Consider the following 19,116-nt stretch of genomic DNA (forward strand, 5'->3'; position numbering starts at 1 on the left):
CAACGTTCAGCTTCTCAGATATGTCCGATAAATATGCCAATAGCAGCAGTCATCGGTTGTTCTTCAGCCCCCACCCCGTACTGTCTGGTCATGGCCTTCTGTCAGGGACCTAGAGTACTGGGACTGAGCACGTGCGAGGGCGAAAGAGTGTGAATGATGGACGCTTCCTGAATGCGTGCCTTTTAGATGTTAAAAAAAATAGAGGTGACTGGAGAGGGAGAGGGGAGTCAGCGATGAGAGATTGGGGGAGACAGAGGGCAAAAGGTGAGAGGAGGGAGATTGGAGGCTTAATTGCTGAGAGGGGGATTGTGTTTTGAGTTTTGGAAGTGAGAAGTCACTGCATGCCGAGACAGTGTACTTGATTAGGGAGAAGCGATTTGGAGTTTGATCGCCCTCGCCACTCGGTGACACAATCTAAGCTAATTTCACTAATACCGGTATCAGAAACTTTTTAAAAAGGACCACCTTCGCGACCCCCTTGTAGGCACGTCGCGACCCCCCAGGGGGTCGCCCCCCACAGGTTGAGAACCGCTGCTGTATGGCATGAGGTGGAGATTCTAACAACTATTGTTTAAGAACACATATACAACATATGCCATCATTGTGAAGAGATGTGAAATATTGCTGCTGTGCAGAAAAATAAACATTGATAACGTTGATTCTTAGATGATGATAAAAGATGAAGTAAAATAATCCTTGGTCCATTCCATTGTCTGTATCAGGATTCTGAAGAGATCCAAGAATGACCACTGGTTTTGAGGAATTACAAATAAACCTTGTACCTTGTCAAAGGGACAGCTGTGTTAATCGTGTTTTTCATACCAGCGGCTTCATGACTTTTAAAAGTGTTATTTGTGTCTTGTTCATAAATAAGTTTGTAATGTTTAGTTTTCATTTGATATTGTTACCTGTTGTTGTAACAAAGACATGCACATTATTGTGTGTTGCAGTCTGTCTTTTCATATGCTGTAGTGCTGTATTCTTATGCTTTTTGTTTTTTACACCTGTCTCAGCAGATAAAAATTTGTCATTTAGATTTTTTTTGCCATCCATTATCTTACCAGCCCTGCATCTTGCCACACTTTATCTTACTAACCATGCATCATGCCACACTTTGTGGCACAGTGGATTTTTTCCCCCAAAGTTGTTCTTAGTTATGGCTCACTTTATGTTGCCACCCTTACATCTCACCCAAAATGTTAGGTGAATTGTGGTGAGTAACTGAGACTGTACTTTAGTGTGTACAACAATCGTTGTGACCACCTTTGATCATATTCACATTATCAGTCATGCAGATTTTTGTGCTAAGCAGATTGTGGTAAAAAATGGCTTTTATTCTATGCATTTGACAAAGGCAAGCAAAGAACTTGATATGCATTCTGATCCAGTTGGATGTAGTTCTACTGGATCATTTTGAAGTGGTTATAAATTCATCTGCTGTGTGTGTCATTGCAATCCTAGTTTATTCAAGTACTGTAGCAATTTTGGTGGGTGTCACTATGCATAGGATGTAGAATACATTGTCAGTAATACATGTATCATTTAGATATTGTAAGTGAGAATGAGGTGCATGACTTTGTTTTCATTCACAGTAAATTAGTAACAATATGTGTTACATGGTTTTGTGTACTTTTTAAAAATTACAGTGCTAATTGGTCATTACATGTATTGCGAATGTTTTCATTTATAGTTAATGCTTGTATTACATGTTGGCAATCTGATTTTGTACGATAAATATGTTACTACATCGAGTTCATATTTTGTGTATTTTAATTTTCTTGTCACCTGATCACCAGTATTCTCATCTGTTGAATCCATTCCTATTGTGGATAAGGATTTATCTTACAGAATTAGCAGTGTATGAAACTTGAATTTTAATTCATTTTTCAGCGTACTTTTATTTGGAACACTTTTTTTTAAAAGCTATTAATAATAATGCAGGTTTATACAATGCATTTCTGCACGTCAGACTCAATGGGCTTTACAAATATATTTGAAATACAAAACAAAGTACGCATTCAAACAATACTACATGTATATAACACATACTGATGCTGGCCACAACATTATAAACAAACAACTGAGCTAGAGGTGTACACATCAACAGACATAGGAGACGGACAAGTCTGCTCATGAAGCAGGACAGGAGTTTGGCAAAGCAAAGGACGGTTAGACTGCCAGTGGGGAAACATGAATGTGACCAAAGATATGTTCAGATTTCATATTTAAGGTAGCACAAGGAACCATCAAAAAGTAGGGGTCAGTCAGTGCGCACTTCCTGTCCATCCCGACCCTCACAAGGATGAGTGGCATAACAGTTGTGTCAAGAGTCGGGAAATGTTTGTGGTGTAAGTGCAGAAAAGTTACCACAGTTATCTCTGCTGCTGATATAGTTCCAAAAGCGGCAAGATGACAGTTGAGATCGCTAGTCAGCCAGCAGAAGGGGTCCACAAGAGAGAATGACGGGGCGTAGAGAAGAATATTTCAGAAGATAGCAAGTGGCGTAGCACATGACACAACAGACAGAGTAACGCAGATGGACAAACAGAAATGGAGGTCTGCCACTCTGTAGCCAGCAAGACCACCAGCTTGTATTACTGGAGCACGAACTAACATCCCAGCACTGTTTGCAGACGATCTTATTCAGTCAACTACTAGAACGAGGCTACTTGCTACAACGCTTCCGGTTAAGTCTACCTTGGGTTAGCGAATGATTTCAATGCTGTCAGCAAAGTCTACAAGAGTAACAACAACAAACAAACACACAAAAGGTGGTTGATACTGCTGCTGGTAGAATACAACTGCGAGTATCAAATCTTTCGGTGTCGTTTTGGGTTTTTTTCGCATCCGCGGGCAGGTCTATGGACAGCGAGACAAGTGGTGAGCGGCTCTCATGCTACAGGCCGCTCACACAGGTTTGAGTCCACTGAGAGCTAGGAGTTGTTCACGGCACTGAAGAAGAATGCATAAAAATTTGTGCTGTTGACTCACTCATTTACCTCTTACTCTCCTCTGTCCTCTACATGTTTTAGTTGGCGATTATAAGGCTTACACAGGGTTCACATGGCCGGCGATATGTCTATAACAACAACTTTAGTTGTTAACACATCATTCATTAAATTACTTGAGAAGTGTATTGATTAAATATTCTTATTGTTTGAAAAAAAAAAACTTCGTTGTACATAAATAGACCAAGATCAACATCAGTGCTTTCAGTTCACACACACCTTCACCGACACGAGAGATGATGGAAGATGTTTCTTTGCTGTAAACCAGTATCACAGTTTGTAAATCAACAATAGAAGGTGAAACATATATACGAACACTTCAGTGATTGTACATCTCCGTGTTTAGGTGTGTTTTATATTATTTATTATTTCATAAGATTTCAGACTAGTGAAGCAAATACTGTTGTGTTCTAAACAGGCAAAAGGTTGGTTATAGTGGAACAAAGCAGTACACTTACGGTAATTATAATGTTGACATCAAAAGGCTCCTTCAATTCCATCTTCTTCTGGAAGTCAGGTCGTCTTCTGGTTCGGCGAAACTGACAGCGGAGAAGTTCGCAAGAGGCCAAGAGTGAGTCTCAGCAGATAGGACATCGGTCCACCTGTCTACGCCCATGACTGCACTGCTGGCAGACGATTCCAGTTAACTACTAAACCGAGGCTGATGTGTACAAAGCTTCCGGTTTAGTCACATTCATTGTTAAGGCTCGCCGAGATTAACAGCGGAAAACTTCGCAAGAGGCTAACCTCTACACGCCCGGTGGTCACTGCATTCCTGTCTGTCACATGTTTAGTGCAAGCACAGTCGTGACCACATGTTCTGGCTAGTGCCAGTGAAGTGCTCCCACTGTGAAGGTGAATGGTAGTAGAAGGGTGGGTGTGAACATCCATACCACCCGTGAATAGTCTGGTACATGGAGCTTACTCTCAGTTGTGATTATGATGAAGTCGCTTCACTGTCGTGTGCTTTGCTTCATTTGGTGAAGTCTGTGGATGTTGGCATGGTGGACGTGTGTGGCGTTTGTGTTGTGGTAGGAGGCAGTTGTATAGTACAGTAAACACTCTTTATTAAGATCTTCCCTTTTAAAAGCTCAAGATTTCCCGGACACATCTTTTACAGCCTTTGACATTATTCTTTAGTTTGGAGGTTGTGTTGACATGTACACGCAAACGTTCGGCTGATATCAAAAGGCGTTACTCCTCAGACATTCTACCCTGGGTCTAATCTATTCGATTTTCAGTTTGAGACATGGGGGACAGATGGTCATGGCGGGGTCGACAGGCAGGGAGGTCGATATAGCCGGGTACGGGTGGGATGGGGGAGGAGGCGGATACAGTGTCTGGTTGAAGTGGCCTTATATTGCTATCTGTGTTACCTGTGAATATCAGTCCATTGCGCTTCATCGACGATCTTTTGCTGAAGTCACGTGTCTATAAAAACAAATATTGTGACCGACTGTTTGTGTTTCATTGCGACTTCTTGCAGAAATCCCGTTAATGCCGGGTAGGACAGCGCCTTTGTCTACATGGGAACAGCGAGCGACTGGACTCAGCTCCCTCTGCATCGTCAGTCCTGCCTAGCAACAGCAGTAAGCAAGACCCAGAGAAAGAGAACATGACAACAAGTCTAATGATATAGTTTATAAGAGAATTATTTCGACATTATAAAGGAATTTAACTTTATAGGTGTTGGAAGTCCTGGTTCGTGGAATGGAAGCAGACTTGTTGATGCCACGACCCCTGTAGGCTACCACCTGCCTGTCGTGGAGTTCGTGAGTAGGTTTTACAAATACAAGGTTTTACTCTGCTCCTTGGCTGTCATTTCTTTATTAGTTTTGTAAGTTTCTGTCTTCTGTCAGAAGTACGAAGGAACTCCCAGTACTACATTTAATTCTCAAACCTGCGCTTTTTTGTGTGATTTCAGGTGAACTAGAAATGAAGCCGCATTTTGTAGTTTGAACAGGACTTGGGCTTGGTAGACGTGAAGCAGAGATTTTGCATTGCTGCCTAAATTCTTTCCAGTCACCATGCTCATAAGATTTATTCCTTTTTTCCCACAAATTTTATGTTTTGTAAAGGTGTGGATTAAGCTGGTTCGTGCTGAGAAAATTTCAGCTGCTTTAAGTATTCCCACGGACTTGAAACCATCATAGGTTGTACGTGTGCCAAGCGATGTGGCAAAGTCTTCCAGATACTGGGTCCACAGGAAGGCTGGGTCCCGAACTTCGCCGTGTGACACGTGGTTCACATTAGTAGCAAGGTGTGTTTCACGTTGTCCTGGTCAAAGTCCTTGGTCCAGGACTAATATATCTCGACCTGGACAGCTAGAGAGACAACCATATTGTTGAAGTTAGTTTATCGCAGTTTTGTGCCACGTCAGCAACTGAGGCTGTCACAATGGCGACAGCAAAGTACAGGAACATTTAAAGGTTGACATACAGCTATTTGAAGATAGACATTATTCTTTTCTTAGTTATATGCAATAAGAGGCTTTCTAATGAACAGTCTTTTCTATTGGATGAAACACCGTCGTCACTTTTGACAACCAAACATCTGGTAGCTAGGTTCATTTATGGACGTGTTATCACTTGCATCATGATCACTTACTGACAAGTTCAAAAAAGGTGAGGCTGTTAGGTTTCTGCTCATCAAAGCATGACCTTACATCTGATGTCTAGACCCCCGAGGGACCCATGCACTACTGAACACTCTTGTTGCAACATCTGGCGGGGTGTAGGGTGGGTGGGTGAGAACTCCACTCCACTGTCAACATTTGTGGCCACCACCAAAACTCAAAAACTGCAGGAGGCTCGCCACAGGTGTTGCGGCAATAACTTGTAGCGATTTCTGCATGTGTACTCTCCAACCCACTCACGGGTGTCCAGGGTAAGTTGTTGCGGCAAGAACCTGCTTTCTAAAAACAAGTCTGCATTCTTATAGTGTTCAGCTGCACCAATTACCAGGTGCAGGTGGCTGCGGATGTTGTGCTGACTGAATGTGTGGACGTTCTGTCTATTCTTACTGATGGCTCTGCTAGTCTCATGAACTGGTGGTCAGGGTGTCCCGTCGTGCGGACCGAGGATGGTGCTGAGTGCTACTGGCTGCTGCAGCAGTGGCTGACTGACAGGGTGGCTGACCACCAGCCGTGGACACTGATCTGTCATGAACTCTGTCTTGAGGCATTACAGAGCCTGGCACTGTAGCCGCTGGCTTCAAACGACTTTGTGGGAACATGTTTGTCTTGGCCCTCTGTTCACACTACTCGCGGCCTACATGACAGTGATGCCCACGGTGGAGGGTTTTGCTTGCGAATACAATGGCATTTCTCACTTTACTTTCCATGATTTGTGTGCGCTCGTAAAGCCTGTTGAGAGGCTGTTGTAACGGATTGTCAGGGTCACGTAGGTCACGTAGGTCACGTAGGTCTGGTCCTGCCGCACTTTACAACAGACTTTCACATGTTTACAGTTAGTAGGCCAAAACTCCAGCAGACCCGTAACTGTTTGTGAGTTATGTGCTTTGAAGACCAGAATTTGTGGAACATAAACTAAGTTATGGTGTGCAGAATCAAAGTGAGTGGCCTCTCCGACATCGCCATGTCCCAGCGGTGTAATCTGTGGACTTGTCATGCGATACCGTTGATGTCATGATGACATCTATATAACCGAGTGTTGAGCAGCCAAAGACTAGTTTACATTCATTTAGTGAAGCTCGTTCACATGAAATGCTGTCCAACTATCTTCGTTCTGAGGTTTGTGCTAGTGAATCTGGTGATGACAGCATGTGTGGCTGTTCTCTGAAGTCTTATCAGCGTGGATGGGTGGGTCTGGCAGTCATCGATGAGACTTCTGTCGCCAGCAGCCTGACCTTCAAAACACATGCACGTCGCTCACCCATCGATTGAAATTGACCGAGCTTTCTAAACAACAACAACAACAACAACACTCACCTCTTTGTGATATATTGCTCACCCCTAGGTGATCTGTCGCTCGCCCCTTAGTGCCAAGAACAATGTTAGTGACATCCAGACCCTGCACTAGTGAGCTTACAACTCTGTTGACAGACTGATCCAAAGGCGGACGACGACATGCTGACACCTGTTGTCGACAAAGTCTTGTGAGTAGGAAGCGACTGAATGACAACAACAACAACATCAACGGGCACATGACGGGATACACGTGTGCTTCTAGTCGGCTGCCTGCGGCTTGTGTGGATGATTTTGGAAAATTATGCATGCATGTGACCTTTACCCCAGGCCGATGGTAAACCATTTTCGGTTTAAAATTGGCTGTTGATATTTGTTGACCACGTCGGCTAATACAAAAAATAAATAAATAAAAGAAATCGTCGACATTGTTGTGTACCTCAGTGTACAGTTCAGGACCAGAAGTGTTCAACATGGTCTTTTTATGGATTTCCAAAGTATCAGCAGCTGTAAAGGCTTTGGGTGGTAAAATAAGTGTGTTTATGAGTTTATTTGTACTCATGCAAGCATGTCTGGGTGTGTAGCATGTGTGTACACAAGTTGTAATGCCGTGGACTGTTCCATCAGCAGGTATGTGTGTATTAAATAGTCATGATTACTATTATTATTAATGTCCTTCCACTACACAACCACACACAGGAAATTGAGGTGTAGACCAGAAGGTTGTATTACTGTACAGTAGACACTGTCTGCTGTGTGAGCTTTCTAATTATCATCTACCTGACACTGACACAGGAAATTGAGGTGTAGACCAGAAGGTTGTATTACTGTACAGTAGACACTGTCTGCTGTGTGAACTTTCTAAATATCATCTACCTGACACTGCACTCAGTGCTCTCACTATGCCCTGTATAGCACCACAGCAGATTTTCGCGCAGTTAATTACGAAAAAGGTGCTTGTGCGACCGCAGGGTGGGATTGTAGGGACTACATGGTGAGCACAGACAGCAGTTTACTCATTTCTACCTACATACTTTGTATGGCCGTGGATGGTGTCATCAATATCAAAATGGCTGTCACGCACCAGTGCTGCCTCAGTGCTTGTAGTGTTCATTAACCCTCTGTAGCTGACTAGCTGGTGCAATAGGGAGAGTGAAAGTGAAAATATGAGAGTCTATTAGGTGTCAAAGCATTAAGGAATGTTCAAGAAAGACTAGAGACCAGTGTTCACGGACAAAAGTGTGTGTGCGGTGGTAGTTGACGAAGGGTGGTACTGTAGAACCGTTCATTCAGGATATCAATGGCCGAGGTGGTCAAATCCTATAAAACCTTGGAGTATTTTTCATTGCCAGGTTGTTATTTTCGTCTGCCCAGAGACCTGACAACAAGAGCAAAAGTAGGGATTGTTCAAATAGTTAAAACTCTTTGGAATACCCAAGACTACACACCTGAGCTTGCACTTAAGCTTTTTAAGCCAGACAAGCCACTGCTGGCATACCGATCACAAATAGGAGTCCAAATTACAATTGTACTTTTACATTAGAAGCTACCATATGGCGGCGCCCAAACCCCAGACGGTGTGGTGTGCGGTGACAAACATTCCCCGGTCTACGTGCATTGCAAAGTCTCAAGCATAGGACACCGGTTCCGCCTGACTAGAGTCAGGTAGACTTGTATATAGAGTGTATAATGTGTTGGTGTGGCTTTATAATAGACAGAAAGCCTGCTGGGTGACTCAAGTGCGTGTGAACTTTCGCAACCGATGAAAGGTGAATTCATGGGTCGTACATGACCTGTGTGGACGCACTATCCAACACACCCAGCGAAGTGTGTGGAAGTAAACAAAATCGCATGTTTGCAACGTCACTCTTGTGCACGCGCTGGCCTGGACGGTCGGTGTTGGTGTCTGACCAGGGTGTTGGTGTCTGACCAGGGTGTACTCCTGTGGTGTGGAACTATTCAGTGACTTCCACGACCTTCGTGGCGTCCACTGCAGAGGCCGCTGGACCCTGTCTGGGGACATCGCCACAAGCTCAGTGTCGGGGTGTTATCAGTGTTTGTGCTGTGTATTCGCGGGGACGATATAGATGACGATGATGATGTCACCCACGTGTAGGTTGTGTAGTACTTCCTGGATATCATCACTGACCCGCCTTCCGATTGGGAGAAACTGTTGGGCGGGGATAAATGAGAGCAGTGAGCACAGCACACCGTGCCAGGTATTTGATAACCGTCAACACTTCTATTCACAGGGTGGCTGATGAACGCCCAGACCATGCACCCCGTTGAAGTATCATGCTCTTTGGGTGTGGAATAGCATCGCTGTACTGAGATAGTAAGTAACCGTACCTGCTGCACAATCCAGGTACTAGCAGAGTGTCTTCTCGCCGTTGTATTGGGTTTTGTGTGGGTTTAAACATTCTACCTGTGGAGCTTCGTCTCTCCGGGCCCTGTCCATTGCTGCAAGCTTGAATAATCTCAGCGATGACAGAGGACGGCCACTGGTCATCGTCGGTGGAGGACAAGTGTTGGAGTTTGTCATGTGAAGTTCTTGGCCCGGCACAACGACTGACAGGACAGGGGCAGCCTCAGGCCCTCGCTGTCTCCTGGTGTCAGGGATGAACGACTGTCCGGTGTGACTGTGTTGCACCATCCGAGCCCTGAGTACACGCACCACAGCAACAGCAAATATTTATAGTTACGTAGCATAGATGTGTTATCAACTGCACAGGATTTTAAAATATCAAACCTGGAGATAAGACAAAATAACAAAGTCTTTAAACATGCTTGTTTGTGAGGACTGTCAGTATCTACGCCGCCAAGGTGCGCGACTAACATTTTGAGGTGTTGAAACATGTATACGTCACCAACGGCCTGTGACGCTCAGTGGTAGAGGGTAGCTCTTGCATGTTTATAAAACATTTATTTAATATTTTTGTTTTAAAGGGTTTATTTTCGAACACTTTCAAAATGTTTTAAACGTGTTTCAGTTTTAAATGTTGTTTGGTAACTGTTTGTAAATTGTTTGTAAAATGTTTAGCTACAACTGTAAGCTGAGGACAGCCATGTAAGCGCTTGTAAACGTTTTTAAAATGTTTCATCTACAACTGTAAGCTGACGACAGCCATGTAAGCGCTTGTAAACGTTTTTAAAATGTTTCATCTACAACTGTAAGCTGACGACAGCCATGTAAGCGCTTGTAAACGTTTTTAAAATGTTTCATCTACAACTGTAAGCTGACGACAGCCATGTAAGCGCTTGTAAACGTTTTTAAAATGTTTCCAGGTGACCTGGGTATTGACCAGCGCTGCGTGTGATTTATGTGCGCCACCCTGGGGTACTTCGATCTTCGCTGATAGGAGATAGGCAGGACATTTCAACAGACACTTTCTGCCAACGTGCCTCCGGAGGATCGGTTTACCGTTAGGAAAAAAACAGGGTTAGTCATGTAATGAAAGTGAGAGTTGTCTGCCGCCACACTGTGTATGAGTCAACAGCAGAGGCGACACCATGTAAGTAAAGCTCTTACATCCTTCATCTCCACTCCATCCCTACATGTCCTCTCTCAGTGACACTATCCTGTCCTACATGTCCTTTATTCAGTGACACTATCCTGTCCTACATGTCCTCTATCAGTGACACTATCCTGTCCTACATGTCCTCTATCAGTGACACTATCCTGTCCTACATGTCCTTTATTAGTGACACTATCCTGTTCTACATGTATTTTAGCAGTCACACTATCCTGTCCTACGTGTATTTTATCAGTCATACTATCCTGTCCTACGTGTATTTTACAAGTCCGTATATTTCTGTCCTACGTCAGTGTCACACTATCCTGTCCTACGTGTATTTTATCAGTCACACTATCCTGTCCTACGTGTATTTTATCAGTCACACTATCCTGTCCTACGTGTATTTTATCAGTCACATTATCCTGTCCTACGTGTATTTTATGTCACACTATCCTGTCCTACGTGTATTTTATCAGTAACACCATCCTGTCCTACGTGTATTTTATCAGTCACACTATCCTGTCCTACGTGTATTTTATCAGTCACACTATCCTGTCCTACGTGTATTTTATCAGTCACACCATCATGTCCTACGTGTATTTTATCAGTCACACTATCCTGTCCTACGTGTATTTTATCAGTCACACACCGCTGAACGTACATTCAGTGACACACTACATACCATGCATGTCAGGCTTTGCAATGTTGCCCCCCCCCTCCAACATCACTGTACAAACTACGTGTCCATACCCAGGACTAAACGGGTAGACCTATTTATATAAATAAATGTTTGCACGAGCTGTAAGCATAGAGCTAGGTGTTAGCTTTTTATTTTGTAGATGGCAAGAACAGCTGGTTTGTAACATGAATCTGAGAGCTCATGTGCGATATCATGTCTCTTGTCCTGTCCCCAGGGATGGGGAGTAGTTGTAGCTAGGCTACAGCTACTGTAGCTGGCTACAAATTTTGTAGCTTGTAGCTTAGCCGGCTACAAATTTTAAAAAAGTAGCTTGTAGCCGTAGCTACATTTTAGAAAGTAGCTGTAGCTTGGCTACATGTTGGCTACTTTCACGACCATTCGTCGACAGCGCGTCAGCAAGACGACGACAGCCACTGCTCTCACTGCTCGGTGTCTTGACAGCCAGACACCACGTGTCTCGAACGCTCAGTAACCGGAAGTACAGGGTCGTCCATGTGGCGGGAGCGGTATTTTGTTTCATTTGAAAAACGAAGATGGACGTACCGATCAATTTCCAGCCTTCTTTGAAATTTTTTACATTTTGCGAAGCCACAAAATGTGGGTATAGTTTCAAATGCAGAATTGTTGAGAGATTGTTTCAGTCTGGCAGGACTTATCATGACAAAGCTGCGCACTAGGGTGACAGACAGCAACTTCGAGGCCAAAGTTCTGGTCAAATTCAATTCATGAAGGACTAAAAGAATGTAGATTTGTTTTTAAGGTTACGGTACACTCCAAAAATTAAAATCCATATTTAAATATCTTTAAGGGTTTTTAAATATAGAGTAACAAAATAACATAAATATAGCACTTTAAAACTGTTTTTGAGTACCTAAAGTGAAAATTGTGACTTTAATCAACGTTTTTTGTTTCAAAACGTACAAGCATTTTAAAAACAAATTTACACAATACCATAGGTCATATACCAAAGGTTTTGGGTTTTTTGTAAACTAGAGGCAACTGATAAGAAAACTTATGCATAAGACGTTTTGATATCTCAAGATTTCTAGGAATATAAAAAATCAGACATGGTACCCCCCCGACTCAGTGTGAATTGTGGCAATAAATATTTAGAAAAATGTTAATTTTATCAAAAGTAATGTTTATACCATATTCTCAAATGCATCACTTTGTAGCTTATGCATTTCTAAACAAAATTGCAAAATTTACTGCTGTAGCACAAGCCAATCTTGAGAAATATGTTTTTATAGTTTAGGACTGGATGTCAAAAAACGACAAACAGAGAAATTCAAGCTTAAAGATTTAAATAAATATATCTTGTATCAGATCATTTTTGAAAACTATATTTCAGTGTTTATATGCTACATTTGACATCCTACTATATAATTAAAGCCTATTCTAGTATGTCAGGACTATACTTTTCACCCTATATCAGCTTTTGGAAACAATTAGTTTGTGTTCCTTTCTTTGTTTTCAGTGTCAGTGTTAGAAAAAAAAATGCCTTATGATCTGCTTGCTTAAATTAGATTAAGCAGTGTTTTACTTATATTCCATGCAAACTCATTTATTTCAATGGTCTGTTGTTCATTGTCACAGTATTGATAAGAGGTTGACATTTTTCATCACCACATAACCTAACTTATTGAAAATTCCACCAGGTACCTGATACTTAAGCATCTGTTTAGTTTTCATTTCTAAGTAATAGGGAACAAATAGTTATAGAAAACAAATGTTTATCGGAAAAGTTATATAATTTCTTTTGTCACTAAAACAGGATGAGGAAAAAGATCCAGAAATGTTTAATATAATCGTAAAATACGTGTACTTATTGTGTGAAAAAGGCCGGGGGAGGAAGGGGGCAAGGAATGAATGAAAGCATTTATGGATTCACTAAATAAAATTGTCGGTATATCGCAGTTCTCCGTTTCATTATTATAATAAAAACTTTGTAAAGCAAGTAATAGTGTTTAGTGTGTATGTTTGATGTTTGTGTATGTTGCTACAGCCAGCTGGCTATAGCTAACTTGTTATAACATCAGGCTTTTAAAAGTAGCCAAAAGAAGCTGGCTACATTTTAAAAGTAGCCCAAAGTAGCTGGCTACTTTTGGGAAAATTGTAGCTGTAGTGTAGCCAGCTACATTTTGAAAAAAAGTAGCTGTAGCCTAGCCGGCTACAAATTAAAAGTAGCTTGCCCATCCCTGCCTGTCCCCAAGCGCGCCCCTATTATAAGACACAGAGTCGGGTACTGGGGTATGGTCCACGTGGCATGACATCAGCCACACAGCTCCGTGTACACAGGTCTTTGTCCTCGTGTGTCAAGTCTCTTGTCCTCGTGTGTCACACATCCTTGCATGTGGAGTTCTTAGCCCTAAGTCTCTGTCGTGTTACAGGCCCCGACTCCTTGTATGCAGGCTGCGCCACGCACCGCTTGTGTTGTTGGTGTTGTGCTTGCTGGTGTTGCTGTTCACCTTCCAGTCAGGTACGTTGGTATGTGCACCCGGATACTTGTGTCGTGCTAGACGCTCAGCCTCCTTCATTTTACACAGCAGCCTGAGTCTTTCTGTAATGTTAGTCACACCACGTGATTACTGAACTACCTAATGTTAGTCACACCACGTGATTATTGAACTACCTAATGTTAGCGACACCACGTGATTACTGAACTACCTAATGTTAGTAACACCACGTGATTACTGAACTACCTAATGCTAGTAACACCACGTGATTACTGAACTACCTAATGTTAGTCACACCACGTGATTATTGAACTACCTAATGTTAGTCACACCACGTGATTATTGAACTACCTAATGTTAGCGACACCACGTGATTACTGAACTACCTAATGCTAGTAACACCACGTGATTACTGAACTACCTAATGTTAGTCACACCACGTGATTATTGAACTACCTAATGTTAGTCACACCACGTGATTATTGAACTACCTAATGTTAGCGACACCACGTGATTACTGAACTACCTAATGCTAGTAACACCACGTGATTACTGATTTATCTAATGTTAGCGACGTAGCCTGATAATTTTTTGTGTGTGGAGATGATGGAGGTTCTTTCCACGTGACACTATAGGTTCTGCTCACGTGGTATCCACGTCACAGTTCGCTATAGATAGCATATGGCGGTTCTTCTGTTACAGACTTGAGAGAAATACTGCACAAGCCAGTCCTGGCTGACGTGGAGGTAAACACTGTTTACTCTTGACAGTCTTGCTGGCGTTGCCTGTTGTTTACGCTAAGGTGACCAGACGTCCCGCATTAGGCGGGACAGTCCCGCTTTTGACCTCGTGTCCCGCCTGAATATCGGGCGGGACGCCCAATGTCCCGCTTTCTGGCTTTCTGGAAGTCCATCAAATGTCCGGTTGTCTTTAAAAATCTTGAATACCGTACACTGATACGCCCCCCCCCCTACTTTTTTCGGCGTTTTTTGTCGGTGACGATACCATCTTCGGCACGTGTCCCGCTTTCGCTCCCAAAACGTCTGGTCACCTTATTTACGCTCCACTATTTACGCTACATGTTTACAGTTTGTGTTGTCTAGGCCTAACGAGGAGCTAGCCGAGTGCACAAAGGTGACACCACTAGTCAAACCTGTCCTCACCAGGAGGCAGGAGTCACACCTGACCTCACAAATACCTACACGCGGACTGTGCTCTCCCATGTCTATGTGGCTCCCCCTACACCACCGAGCGAGGGGAGAGTACCTAGTCCACTGCTGTGTATGGGTAGCTGGCAGCTCAGGTGTGGCCCGCACGCTGAAGGTCGGGTGGCCGTCATGCTTCGTCAGGTGGAGACGACGGTAGAGGTGGAGCAAACTGTACACAACATGGGGGTGGGGCCTTTAGTCAACAATGGCGCATCGTGGAGAGGGACCCGCCCCCAGCGTTGTGGATGGGGGAATATAAACATGTTTGTGCTTTTGCTTAGACACGATTATTACCTTGGTGCAATCACGAAGTTCAGCAAGAGTGGGTGACAGCTGCAGTGACAGGTGTTCACTAGTGGAGTCAACACGAACCTGAGCCGTGTACTCCGCTTCAACAGCATACACCTTGGATGCATCTACCTGTGCATGATGCTGCTCACCTGGCTTCACAACCCTTGCGTACTGTCTGGGTACTGTGCATGGTGCCGGGTGAGACCAGTGTCAGTCATCAAGCCTCTGGGTGCTAATCAAGTATAGTTCTTACACACACACACACCATTACACGTTTACCATAATCAGTTACAACACACAAGCTGGCCGATACCCGCCCTGTGCAGGATGGAGGGGAGAGGCTATTGTTTTGTAAGAGAGCACAACTAGTGAATTAACGTATGTTAAACATTCGTTCGTCCACCCGCTGGTACCTTAAAGAAGGATGAGCACGTGGATACACCCGGTAGCCGACAAGTCACACCTGTCTTGTGACAAAAGCCTTATAACGGGGCAGCCCCGGCACCCGGACTGCTTGTCCTGATGTGCACCACGGCAAATACCCGACGACCGCTCGACCTGTCGTACTGAAAACACGCACCGCCATGGCAGAGTAAGAAGAAAGGAGAAAGACAAGGAGAAAATAAGAAATAATATCATGTTACTCTCAGCTATTGTTCTTGTTACTTAGTTCCTCTTTGTGTTTTCTGTATTTAATTTTATTCTTCGTTTAGTACGGTTGTTTATTCTTTTATAGCTCATATGTTATTTGTTTGTTTTCCTGTCCCTCGTATAATAATAATATGAAAGTTGTACAGCTGCCCCTTAAAGCATAAGGCGATATGGCAGGTGACTCATTTTATTGCTGTGTATTAATAATACAGTGAATTTATAATATAGTGTCATGTCCCGGTCTTGTGGACAGCCTCACGGCACAACAAAAAACAACAACAACAACAACAATAAAACGTGAGCCTAAAGTTTGAGTTGTATAAACATTATTGATTAGTTATCCCGTCTTCTTGATTAATAATGGCTTCTTGTGGTAATTCTATTATCCGTTATACATGTGCCTCCTGTCAAAAGCAATCACGAGACATGGGTGGTTGCTATAGAAACTCTTCTGTACTTTGCCTATCTAAAAGGTTATCTCCCCTTGCAACTGAGCTCATTTCTCTTCCTTTAGATTACTCTCCCTTGTGTGTCCTCAGAACCTCATTTGGACTGACACAGAAAAGAGGTCAGCGTTTAAAGTCGACCTTCATGCGACCAGTGATATGAGTGATCAGCACCTGACGGATGAACAGGTGGAAGACAGGTTCGCACTCCGAAGAGCGATTCTGCAGCGCGCATGCGCGCTGTATGGCAACTCCTCTCTGTTCTCCGATCACGAAGCCAAGTTCTTGCACGTGGAGTCACTCAACGTGTCTTTCTGTCCCATCGCCAAGTGTAGCTCCACCACCTGGAAGGAGCTCTTCTCAACGATGAGGAGTCGTCTGCCCGCTGCCCAGTCGCAGGTGGAGTGGAGCCAGCGTGTGGACGAGATTCTCATGTTCGTGTTTGTGCGCAACCCGTACTCACGACTACTGTCAGCATACGTCGACAAACTGTTTTCTCCCAATACCTTGTTCTGGGCGGCGACAGGCAGGTACATCGTCTCCAACTTCCGCCAGAACGCTTCAGAGAAGAGCCGCGCATGCGGACATGACGTCACGTTCTCAGAGTTCATCAAGTACTTCATCCACGCGCAAACGACGGGCAAGCACCGTGACGGCCACTTCACTCCGGTCCACGACCATTGCCACGTGTGTAAGTTCCCGTACAAGTACGTGGGCCACTTGGAGACCATCAGCGACGACCTGCCCTACCTCCTCAAGGTGATGAAGTCACCCGTCAACTACACCAAGAACTTTGTCAACGGCACCATCACCAATAACTCCGACATGGTGCTGCGGGGCATGCGTGCTGGCGTGCTCAAGTGCATGTCGCTGGAGGAGGCAGGGAGGCGACTGTGGAAAAAGTGGCACATTCGTGGCATCATCAGCAAATCGCAGTTGTTTCCCCTCAGTGCGGCGCAGATGACCAACATGTCCGTGGACGACTTTGCACGTGCGGCCATAGCGGCCATAGCTACATCTGCGGACAGGAAGGTGAGGCAGCGACAGAAGCTGGAGGCTCTACAGGAAGCTTTCTACACCGTGCCCATCGAGGACAAGCTGGAAGTACAGAAGCTCCTCTTCCTCGACTTCCAGCTGTTCGGATTCGACCCCTCGCCACCGGAAGTATTTCCTTCGGCTCCGCTCAAGAATCGCTCGGCGTTCAGTTACTTTTCGTTGTATGACTAGAACCTTTCTGTCTTCTTCTCTACCTGCATACTCTATTTATTTATTTGTACGACTAGAACTCTTCTCTCTGTCTTGTTGATCGACACACGCTATTTATTGTATCTCCCTCCGTCGTTTACTTCGTCCATGATTATTTTCCTTCTCTGTCTGTGACGATCGCTTCTACCGGTGTCACCGTTTATTTGTACGATTGTGTCGTCTGTCGACTGTGTGTCATCTATTGACTGTGTGACATGTATCGACTGTGTGTCGTCTGTCGACTGTGTGACATGTATCGACTGTGTGTCGTCTGTCGACTGTGTGACATGTATCGACTGTGTGTCGTCTGTCGACTGTGTGACACTATATAATATTTGTCGATTGTGTACCGATATATCAAGTGTGTAATTGTGTGCATGGTGTTACTGTTATTGCTGCCTACAGGTGGACGCACGCTTCTCTCAACATTTGCTGTCCGCTAGCCTCACTTACTGACGTATCAGTATTGTACTATACACGTGCTGACGTACTAGTATTGTACTATACACGTGCTGACGTATCAGTATACTATTGTACACGTGCTGACGTACTAGTATTGTACTATACACGTGCTGACGTATCAGTATACTACTGTACACGTGCTGACGTACTAGTATTGTACTATACACGTGCTGACGTATCAGTATACTACTGTACACGTGCTGACGTACTAGTATTGTACTATACACGTGCTGACGTACTAGTATTGTACTATACACGTGCTGACGTACTAGTATTGTACTATACACGTGCTGACGTACTAGTATTGTACTATACACGTGCTGACGTACTAGTATTGTACTATACACGTGCTGACGTACTAGTATTGTACTATACACGTGCTGACGTACTAGTATTGTACTATACACGTGCTGACGTACTAGTATTGTACTATACACACGTGCTGACGTACTAGTATTGTACTATACACGTGCTGACGTACTAGTATTGTACTATACACGTGCTGACGTACTAGTATTGTACTATACACGTGCTGACGTACTAGTATTGTACTATACACGTGCTGACGTACTAGTATTGTACTATACACGTGCTGACGTACTAGTATTGTACTATACACGTGCTGACGTATCAGTATACTACTGTACACGTGCTGACGTATCAGTATACTACTATACACTTATCACCACAATCCGCTCGCGGTTACAATCACCAGAGAATGTACACACTCGGCTGTTTGGAGGTAACAAACAGTCAGCACAGCTTCGAGCGACATCTCAGCAAGTTGCGTTTTTATTTTTAAACTTGTTAGTTTACTTTTTCTTGTAATAACAGTAAATTTTAAATTTCCCCAGCTTCTACACACGAAAATTGTGTGAGTGTGTGAGAGAGCCATACTAGAAAAAAACAACAACAAAGAAATAAAAATCAGGGTTAGACTATATGTTAGTCGACCGAGAGTCTGTACACACGTGACACTGGGGTGGAGGGTGTGGGTGGGACTAAGGGGGTGGGGCGGGAGAGAGTGGCGCAGACGACCAGCCATCTATTGTGGGCGATGGAGATGGATTGGCAGAGGCAGGGGAGGAAATGCAGCACTGCAGCACCTCTGCAGGCAATCAGGCTCGGAGGGGGGACAATCAGGCTCGGAGGGGGGGCAGACGATACAAAGCCCCGGCCCCGGCGCAAGGTTTCAACTGTCGGAAATGA

General features: G+C 44.0%; 1 protein-coding gene across 8 annotated transcripts; it reads left to right on the forward strand.

Annotated features, from left to right (window-relative positions):
• Window positions 1-4,357: 4,357 nt before the first annotated feature.
• On the forward strand, window positions 4,358-18,338 carry LOC112554570 (carbohydrate sulfotransferase 13-like). Of its 8 annotated transcripts, XM_025222405.1 has the most exons (5): window positions 7,840-9,268; window positions 10,219-10,445; window positions 13,539-13,627; window positions 14,307-14,350; window positions 16,294-18,338. In XM_025222405.1, coding segments are annotated over exons 2-5 (1,269 nt in total). In that variant the 5' UTR covers window positions 7,840-9,268; window positions 10,219-10,443; the 3' UTR covers window positions 17,428-18,338. The 8 variants fall into 8 exon arrangements, with proteins under 8 accessions (XP_025078188.1, XP_025078186.1, XP_025078189.1 ...); XM_025222403.1 differs by lacking the exons at window positions 7,840-9,268; window positions 14,307-14,350 and adding an exon at window positions 4,358-4,597; XM_025222401.1 differs by lacking the exons at window positions 7,840-9,268; window positions 14,307-14,350 and adding an exon at window positions 4,606-4,784.
• The last annotated feature ends 778 nt before the right edge of the window (window positions 18,339-19,116 follow it).

Source organism: Pomacea canaliculata, linkage group LG13 (genome assembly GCF_003073045.1).
Source record: "Pomacea canaliculata isolate SZHN2017 linkage group LG13, ASM307304v1, whole genome shotgun sequence".
Taxonomy (NCBI): domain Eukaryota; kingdom Metazoa; phylum Mollusca; class Gastropoda; order Architaenioglossa; family Ampullariidae; genus Pomacea; species Pomacea canaliculata.